Source organism: Hyperolius riggenbachi, chromosome 2 (assembly GCF_040937935.1).
Source record: "Hyperolius riggenbachi isolate aHypRig1 chromosome 2, aHypRig1.pri, whole genome shotgun sequence".
Classification (NCBI taxonomy): Eukaryota; Metazoa; Chordata; class Amphibia; order Anura; family Hyperoliidae; genus Hyperolius; species Hyperolius riggenbachi.
The window spans coordinates 300330722-300340352 of record NC_090647.1 but is presented as its reverse complement, the minus strand read 5'-3'; the positions used below and the strand labels follow the sequence as shown (position 1 = coordinate 300340352).

The 9631-nt window shown below is 41.1% G+C and overlaps 1 protein-coding gene across 5 annotated transcripts in view; it reads left to right on the top strand.

The window, feature by feature from the left end:
* Positions 1-9631, top strand: part of INPP5B (inositol polyphosphate-5-phosphatase B) — a 187539-nt gene that overhangs the window by 172559 nt on the left and 5349 nt on the right. For all 5 annotated transcript variants that reach the window (XM_068269026.1, XM_068269027.1, XM_068269025.1 and 2 more), the window contains 3 exons: positions 1767-1851; positions 6122-6249; positions 7605-7716. In XM_068269026.1, the coding sequence (XP_068125127.1) occupies positions 1767-1851; positions 6122-6249; positions 7605-7716 (325 nt within the window). The remainder of the gene's footprint in view (positions 1-1766; positions 1852-6121; positions 6250-7604; positions 7717-9631) is intronic.

The following is a 9631-nucleotide window of genomic DNA, read 5'->3' as shown; positions in this document are numbered from 1 at the left end:
TAGATACATAGATAGATAGAAACATAGATACATAGATCGATAGATACATAGATAGATAGATACATAGATACATAGATAGATACATAGATACATAGATCGATACATAGATAGATACATAGATAGATACATAGATAGATAGATACATAGATATATATATATATATATATATATATATCTGCCTATAATTATTCATAATCACAAAGTCTCCCAGAAGATAAGACGATGTGCGAGAGACATTAATGTGGAAAAAAACATTTGTCAGCTTTTATTCACATTTGAACAAAAAGTGTCCAGTCCAAAATTATTCATATCCTTCTCAACAATCAATAGAAAAGCCTTTATTGGCTATTGCAGCAATCAATAGCTTCCAATATTTACAAACCTGCTTATTGCATGTCTCCACAGGTATTTTTGCCCATTCATCTTTAGCAATGAGCTTCAAATCTTTCAGGTTGGAGGGTCTTCTTGCCATCACTCTGATCTTTATCTCCCTCCACAGATTCTCAATTGGAATCAAGTCAGGACTCTAGCTGGGCCACTGATCAAAAGTCAGTGACACGTCAAAATTTAGTGCCAGACAATAGGAAGGCAGGCACCCATCCAGCTACATCTTTCACCTGATGGGATCAATACTGTACATAGAGTGCAGTGTAAGTACTTCATTCCATGGGGCCAGATCTACAGTATTGACGTGGCAGTTTGTGTATAGATCCTGCCCCAGTCAGAATAGCATAACAAAATGATGCCATATGCACAGTACAGGTCTTGCCACTATATTGGCGATAAGGCAGGGTGGGTGCTCAACCTTCAGGTAGGCTTAGTGCAGTATTTTAGGTTGAAAAATTACAGAAAAGGTATTTTTTTTTATACACCTCAGGGGCCTTATAGAGGTCATTATGATAGGTGGAATTTTAACTTGAAGTTAAACAGGTGTGCTATATTTAAACAGATGCATGCCTGACCTGCAAGGGCAAAATAGAGTTTGTATGGCTCCACTCACTGCCCTGAAGTGAGACGTTATGTTCTTGCTGTTTGTACAAAACATGCCATAGTGATGACTGCATATATGCATATTTCCAGCCTATGGAAGCAGGCAGAACTGTAACTGTATCTTACAGTGCTTTGTACAGAGGATAATGAAGTTCCTTTCAGCCCGCTTTTAGTGGTTTGGTCTCTGAATCCTGTTTTTATCTCTTTGTGAAACGCTCATCATGGCTCTTTTATCAGTGTGAATTCCACAGAGAAGTCAGTAGGGCTGGCCTAATAGATATTTTGAGTGGGAGTCAGCATTTTGCAAAAAAAAAATAAAATAAAATAAAAAATGCCATATTACTGGTTATAAAAACTGCATTTGAATACAAAATATTTCTGACCTGACCCCCTTGCCTGCAAATTCAATACGCTTTGAGAATAGCTCTGTCCAATCTTTGCTTTTAATTTTATTTTTTATATTCTTTAAAGTCAATTTTTAAAGTCTGGTTCTGGATTTCTGTGATCATACAAATTAAAATTGCAATTTTTAAGTAGAGAACCTACGGTAGATAAGAGGATATGAATGTGAATGAAGCGGTCTTCTTTTACAGGGTTCCTGTTCCATTTGCCACCCCCACTTATGTATACGCATCCATCTCTTTTGTGTGCAGCCCCCACACATCTTCCCATAGCTTATCTCACCTTGGCTACTACATCTGCCTATGATGCGTGTTTAGTGTCATAAAATCTAATGTTAGATTTTAATCATTTTTCATTTCTGATTTATTTTTCAGGAAGATTTGTTCCAGCAGCCAGGCTTAAGATCAGAGTTTGAAGCCATCAGAGACTGTTTAGATACTGGATGTCCAGAATCTCTTCGTATCCTTTGGCCCTGTAAGCCTGACACACATCCAGAACCTCTGCAGTGCAAAGTGTGCCTATAGCCTATTCATTTTACAGAGCTCTACTAATGCAACATGCATACAGCTTTTTTGGAGAGATTGCTCCTTACCAGTGCAAGGCATGGATCAGTGTGGCTCTATGAGGTAGTACTTGGGCAATCAATTGCTTCAGATTACCTACCTAGTTCATGGTGACCCAGAAGCACTTGGATATTATATATGCAGCTTAGCGCATAGTGGATGCGGTATGATGGAAGTATCCAAATCACCGCCATGCCATTGCAAAGTCTGCAGCTCGTAACCACATTAACCATGCCTACCTCACGAATCGTGCATTAATGCAAGTCAATGGGTGACGCAGTGAGTGTGCGTGGCAGTAGAGCCATGCAGCGCACAGGCGCAGACTGATAGGAATCTCAGTGATTTACTTTCTGAGCCGGGGTGGGCATATGCATTTGACCATTTCGCCGCACCGTGGCGCAGGGTCATATGAAGTCGGGGCTGCAGGTACCCTGCCGCACAATCACAGCGCTGTTTAAGTGTAAAACCAGCCTCAAGATAAGCACTGATGTCAGGGCAGCCTTTAAAAAAAAAAGTAAACTAAAAGATAACCTCAGTATGCATTAAAGTGAACCTAATCTGAGAATACACTTATAAGATATTGAATTGCATGTGTAATACTAATATTAAATAGAACATTAGTAGCATAGAACCTAGTACAATATTTTTATTTTCAGTTAAATATCTGAATTATTAAGACTAAATTCTAAACAGCAGCCATGACGGTCTGATGTAAAAATACGCTTCTTTCAGCTGCAAAATAAACAGAAATAAGGACTCTCTGAACTTTTCAGAATGAAAACCTTATCAGCATTGTTTCCTCAGCCAGATAAGAGTATTTTGCCTTCTATTTACATTTTGGAACACCAGACTAATTTGAATTTGATGCATCATTAGCAAAGATAATAGAACTTGTTTTCAAACACTTGCTGTATAGGAAAACAGAAATGGACTGATCTCATCATTTCACATGTCCCTTCAGGTCACCTTTAAATAAAATATGTTGTAGCTGTTATCACTTTTTGCTAATAATATTTTCTATTTTAGTTTGTTTCTAATATGATAATATGATGTTAACTGTGAAAAATGCTTCTAGTTCCTGCACGTTGTAGCATGATTTTAAAGCCTAGTTCCAGAAAATGTTATTTAAATTTTGAATAGTGACCTTTTTTCCATTGGATAGATTTTCTCTCACTTCCTCTAACTGGGTCCAGAATGGGGATTTGTGGCTTTAATATGAAACCTGGTAGTCTCAGTAGAGGATATGAGAAACCTCAGTGTTAGAGAGCTTTCCACACTTCCTGACTCATATGCCCACTTTTTTCTCCTGAGTTTTCACCTAGATGGTATTTTCACACCTTGTCATAAAATGCCTTTTAACTACTTCAGGACCACAGTGCTAAACCCCCCTAAGACCAGGCTATTTTTAATAAGAATATGAAAATTATCTCCTAGGATATAAACTTCAAGAGAAAAAGTTGCTTACATATGGACCCCTGTCTTGAACAGGAAGTGATGGAAACAGCAATCCTGTTTAATACTATATTACCAAAATCTTAGAGAGTCCTTCTGAAAAGGTGTTGATTTCACATGGAATAACTAAGCAATAAATCATCAAAAAGAGTTTTAAACCCCTTACCACACTTTCCAAAGCTAAAATAAACTTGTTCCTGTAAGTAGCCTTTTTAGGAAGGTGTCTACAAATCCCGCCTAAAAACAATCCATACTTTTTTCTCTGAAGCTATTTACCAGTAGTTTTTTCTAATTATCTTTAACTTTTAGGCTACTTACACACCAGGACGTTACAGGCGCACGTTAGTGCAGCCTGTAACGCAGCCCACCGCACAGCACTACAAAGTCAATGAGGCTGTTCACACTGCCCACGTTGCGTTACGCAGTAACGCTGCACGTTCAGGCAAAGTGCAGCGTACTGTGCGTTCTGAGCGGCTTAAGCCGTGTTAGACTGTTTGCACATGCTCAGTGGGAGGCGAGAGGAGGCGGGGAGATGCCGCTACAGTAGCCGTGCACATGGCTACTTTATGCACTGCACTGGCGGCTGCTGATTGGCCGGCGGGACCACGTGATGCGGAGTGTCTCACTCCGCATCACGAGGTCCTGCCGGCCAATCAGCGCCACTCTGGTCGACCTTATGTGGATAGAGCCGCCTAATGCGGCTCACTCTAACGTCCACTCCCGCACCACCATACGTTGCGTTAGGTGCACGTTATGCGACCTTAACGTAGCACCTAATGCAACGTCTTAGTGTGTAAGTAGCCTCAATCAGATGCATCAGATTCTGTTGCCAGAATGTACTGTCTAAGGCAGTGGTTCTCAAACTACGGCCTGCGGGCCAAATGCGGCCCCCTAAGGCTTTTTTACTGGCCCCCCAAACACAAAATATATAACTTATAGATGTGGCCCACTGCACCTTTATATATCGGCGGCCCACATATAGAATAGCAGTGCTGGCACCATCGCTCTACATACTGTAGAAACCAGCGAGCAGTAATTCACTGGCTTCCAATTCAGCATCAGGTGACACTGCTGTCCAACTGTATGGCAAGTTGTCACCCCGGTATGCTTCACTGTGTGGTGCACAAAGACATTCTTCAGGCACCACATGACTGAATGGCTGCTGCTGGGAGTTCTCCTCGGGCAAGATTGGGGGGGAATGAATACTTAGATTCAATGTAATGTTTTTCAACATCATTTTATGTATGTTCCGGCCCCCCAGCAGTCTGAAGTATGTTGACCCGGCCCTTGACCGAAAAAGTTTGGGGACCTCTAGTCTAAGGACTTTTTCACATCAGAGCTGGCGTTGGAGAATGCTCAACGCATTTGTTTTGATGTGTGTGTTTTTCATGTGGTTTTGTGTGTTACGTTGCGGTTTACCGCAATAAGTGTGTGTTTTTAATGCGTTTTCAATCCGTTACAGCACACAGGAAAACGCAGGTGATGTTGTTGTTTTTTTTTTTTTACTTTCAACTGTAACTGTGTGCATTTAAATGTTTTAAAAACACATGTTCTTCTTGGAGCTTGTGCATTGAGCATTGATGTACATTGTAACGCATAACACAAGCATCGGACGATTAAAGAGAACCCGAGGTGGGATTTAATTATATTAGTGGGGCACAGAGGCTGGTTGTGCACACTATCACCAGCCCCTGTTGCCCTATGGTGTGCCCCCAGGACCCCCCTGCGATCTGCTGTCCCCTCCGCCGTGCTAGCGACACGCAGCATGTCGCCAGCACAATGTTTACTTATGCAGTATCTGTTAGCGCCGCTCCCCCGCCTCCTCTGTATCGGCGCTACCCGCCCGCGTCCCTTCCCTCCAGCGGTTCTCTTTAAAAGCTTTGGGGAGCGTCGAAACGCAATGCACAAAAACGCAGCATTAGATGTGAAAGGTAAAATAAAAGTCTATGGACTTTCATTATACCTTGGAAAACGCAAACTATCGACTTAGCGTCAAAACATCCAAAACCAGCTCAGATGTGAAAGAGCCCTGATGTTCCTAAGTTAAAGCTGATATGCGTTGTTGAAATCCATTCACCTATGCAACAGTGTGCCCGGGCCCTAAGTTCTAACCATATTTTTGGTCACACAAGATTTATATTTTGTGTAACCATGTTCCATGATCTTAGTGTGGCCATATTTCTGGGTCTGTGGGATTACTTGAGCCCAAACTATGCAATATACCAGCTTACTGTAGGCTGGAAAACTTAGTGTACCCAAGGTGACTTGTCATGATGAGACAGATGTGTATGTATAGTGCCAAGCACACAAATACCTAGGCTGTGTTCCTTTTTTTTCTCTCTTCATGAACGAGTTAACATTTTGGAATGCAAGGGGTTCTTCAGGGTGGACATGGGGAAATTACTGTAGCATCAGTTACAAAAAACAAGAACAGACCCTGCACTTTGTAATACAACAAACAAACACAGAACATTTATATTGTGCTTTTCTCCTGGCGGACTCAAAACGCCAGAGCTGCAGCCACTAGGACGCGCTCTATAGGCAGTAGCAGCGTTAGGGAGACTTGCCCAAGGTCTCATACTGAATAGGTGCTGGCTTACTGAACAGGCAGAGCCGAGATTCAAACCCAGGTCGCCTGTGTCAGAGGCAGAGCCCTTAACCATTACACTGTCCAGCAATAATGTGATTGACACATTTCCTTAATATACTTCAAGCTGGAAGCAACCATTCCATTGTTGAGGCACTACTTCTCTTCTTGGAAGGTCTGCCTGAGCCAGTTGTCTGTTATCATCTGTACGATCTGTGTCTGCAATGTGCTGGAGATTACAGTAGCAGTAAAGAGGTATGTCTGTCATTTTTGTAAATAATTTTTATGCAAAGCTTTGTAATTTCAACAAAGTCCTTGTTCAACTCCTCTGTAGTAAAAATGAGATCTTTCTAGAGAGAGGAATATAGTCTGTCAAGGAGACCCCAAGAGTATGTATGTAGCACGACGAGTTGAATTGAGCGACAAGTGAGGTCTATAGTAAAAAATGTAATGTAATATTACTAATATTTTATGATAGGTTTACCCAGCCCCTATTCACACACTATTCTTCCCTTTTAATGCTGAACTCGAACTCTCACTCCTGATGCCTAACACTAACCTCTCGACCTAATGTAAGCCCAAGAGACACAAAACAAATTACTAGTCGATCGTCTACTGATAGCTGATTGGCTGGTTTAACTTTACCCTACGTTTTTTAATATGCTAGTTGATCGACTACTTACTATCGGCACATTGTGCGCCCAACTTGCCACCTCTGTGCCCAAATCTTGAAATATTGCATTGCCGCCTATTAGACACTCGCTGAGGCTGGCTTCCAAATAAACTGAGGCTGCCCCCAAACCTGGAAACTTTGTTGTTGAAACTTGTTGGCTGTAGTGGTAAACTATGACTAAATCTTCAGGTGGAGGAAACATACATGGTATTATTTAATGTTTTCAATTTACAAACTAAAATAATAATTTTTTACTAGTTAGCATAATAAATAAAACAAATATGGAAAATTCTATACATTCTGTTTAAATGACAAATGTTTTATTGATTTTCATCCATCTCTTTATATAATGTATCCCTCTCCCCAGCTATCGATACGCTATTTTAAAGTGAATGGGAACCACATTTAAAAAAAATGAGACAGATCCTTACCCAAGGAGAGGGAAGGCTCTGGGTCGTAAAGAGCCTTCACGCTCCTCTCCTGGTCCCCTCGTTCCAGTACTGGCTCGCCTGGTAGCAATATTTGACTAAATTAGTCAAATACTGCTTTACACGGCCGAAGGAGGCTTCAGAAGTCTTCAGGGAGCTCCTGAAGAAGGGCGGCCCTGTACTGCGCCTGCGCAAGCACGCTCTCTTTCACGCTCACGCCTGTGCAGTATGAAGCCGCACGTCTTCGGGAGGACACGACTTCCAAATACCCTTTCGGCGGGGGATTGAAACGGGGGGGGGGGGGGGGGGCAGCACAGGATAGAGAGCACCGAGAGAGGAGACGGAAGGCTCTATACAACACAGAGCCTTCCCTCTCCTTAGGTAAGTATTTGCTTCATTTTTAGAAAAATGCGGTTCCCATTCACTTTAAGTATCTATGCTTGAGCTGATTGGTATGTGAATATTTTTTTCACCATTTGTGCATGCATTTCCTGTTTGCATTTCTGTAGGTTATCACCATGTTACCGATGCACCACAGGAACGTCTTCAACTGCTTGACAACTTTTTTGAGGGAGTTGCTGAGTAACTCGGCACTGAACCATCTTGATATTAATATTTTAGGTAATACACCGTTTGCAGTGCTTGAAAATAGATTTTATAGTTTGCTTTCAAATCTTATCTATGTGTGGCAAACCTTACATATCTTGCTTAAAACATAACCTGTATGTGAAATATATATAAAACATTACCTGTATGCCTGCTATCAAACTTTATTATGTAACCACTGCTACTGTCTGCATGCACCTGCATTTTTTTTTTTAAATTTTGTTGGCATGTAAGTTTCTTTAGACATAGCTCTTAGGCCTCATTCACATTGCCTCTGCACAGAAACATCAAAAACGTGCAGAAAAAAATGCATGCGTTTGTTCGTGTTTTTCACATGCGTTTCAGTGATTGACTTGACATGCATTGGCATGCGTTTCAGTGTGCTATGAACAGATATGCATGCAACAATGCGTGTCAAAAAACGCGTACGGATGGAACGCGCTAATGTGAACGAGGTCCATTGAAAATCATAGATTTTCACAAAACAAATATTGCACGTGTTATTGAAAACCAGGCAACAATGCGTGTGAGTTGTGCTCTGCCTGGCTGGAGACTGCTTAACGCTTTGTGTACCTGTGTATAGCCTGGCTGGAATAATAAGTGGATGGCATATTCAGCAGTGCATTTTGGAGTGCAGGTATAGGTTCCTTGCCTGGACTGTTGGTGATAATAGCGTGGTATTGGGACAGTAACTCCCTATGGAAGACAAGTATTAACCCTTTGAACTGGTGCATCACTTAAATGGAATGAGCCCCCCCCAATATTTCGGGGAGCAAAGTAACATCATTGTGGGTGCTTTATAGTTCTGTGTAGGGGAAATGTCTGCTATGCAAGAGTGAATGTGGTTTGTCAGCTGGCAATAGAGGCATACACGGCCGTGTATTTTAGGGGGGGGATAAGGGAATACAATGTGCTATCAATTTTTTTGGTCTTTTTCAATAAACTTTTGATACTGTAAGCAGACGGTCCCTTAATTCCTTTTTTCCGCAGTAGGCTTTGTAAGGGAAACGGCTCCCCAATTTGGGTTACAGTCTGGTTATTATTTCTAGCGCTCCCCATGTCTTTTTATTTTTTCTCATTTATTGAAGGACAGCTAGGGCTTTTTGTACACATCAAATATTTAACCCATAACACAAAAAAGGGAATGCACCAAAAGAATTGTTGGTGAAAATGTGTTTTTTTGTTTCCTCTTGACAAAACGAGAAAGTACTGTAGTATGAAAAGACAGTTAACATGTATTTATCATAATAGTTATATTAGTGCACTATTCAATTATTATCAATTAGTTCATTAATATTAATAAAACAGCAGGTATTTGTGTCCACCTGCGCCTGTGATTGCTACCGCTGTACGGCCCAGGTTCATGCATGCGGCCGATGAATTTCATTAAAACTAGTGCCCGTTGAGGAACAAATGGGCCTAATGTCTAGTTAAATATATACTGTAATATGAGCACATTGGGCCTTTTCTGCTATGTCTCCTCACACACTGCTCTAGTTTGCTGTAAGCCGTGAAACAAATGTGATAAATCCACCTTGTGCACTACTGCAGCCACATAATTATAAATGTTACCTGAAATTTCTTTCATGATCACTTCATCGGACAGTTTTACAAAGAGCTCTGTACAGATGTGTTTCTAGACTGTTTGTAAAGCATTTACAGCATGGAATGAGCAGGAGATGGCTAACTGCAACTCTGAGCAGAAAATCCAATAACAGTCCACGAGTATTTTTAAACTGTTAGTTCCCTGAAGAGGTGGCTGAAATTGGGAGATGCTTGTACTAGTTTATCTGTAACATTCATAAATGGTTGTCTTCATACTAAGAGGGTAGTCCAGAAAGTAACAGCTGGTTTCAATTATTAAGGAAACATTTTATTTGTTATTTTAGATACACTGGGCCCGATCCAATTCACTTTTTCTCATACGTCT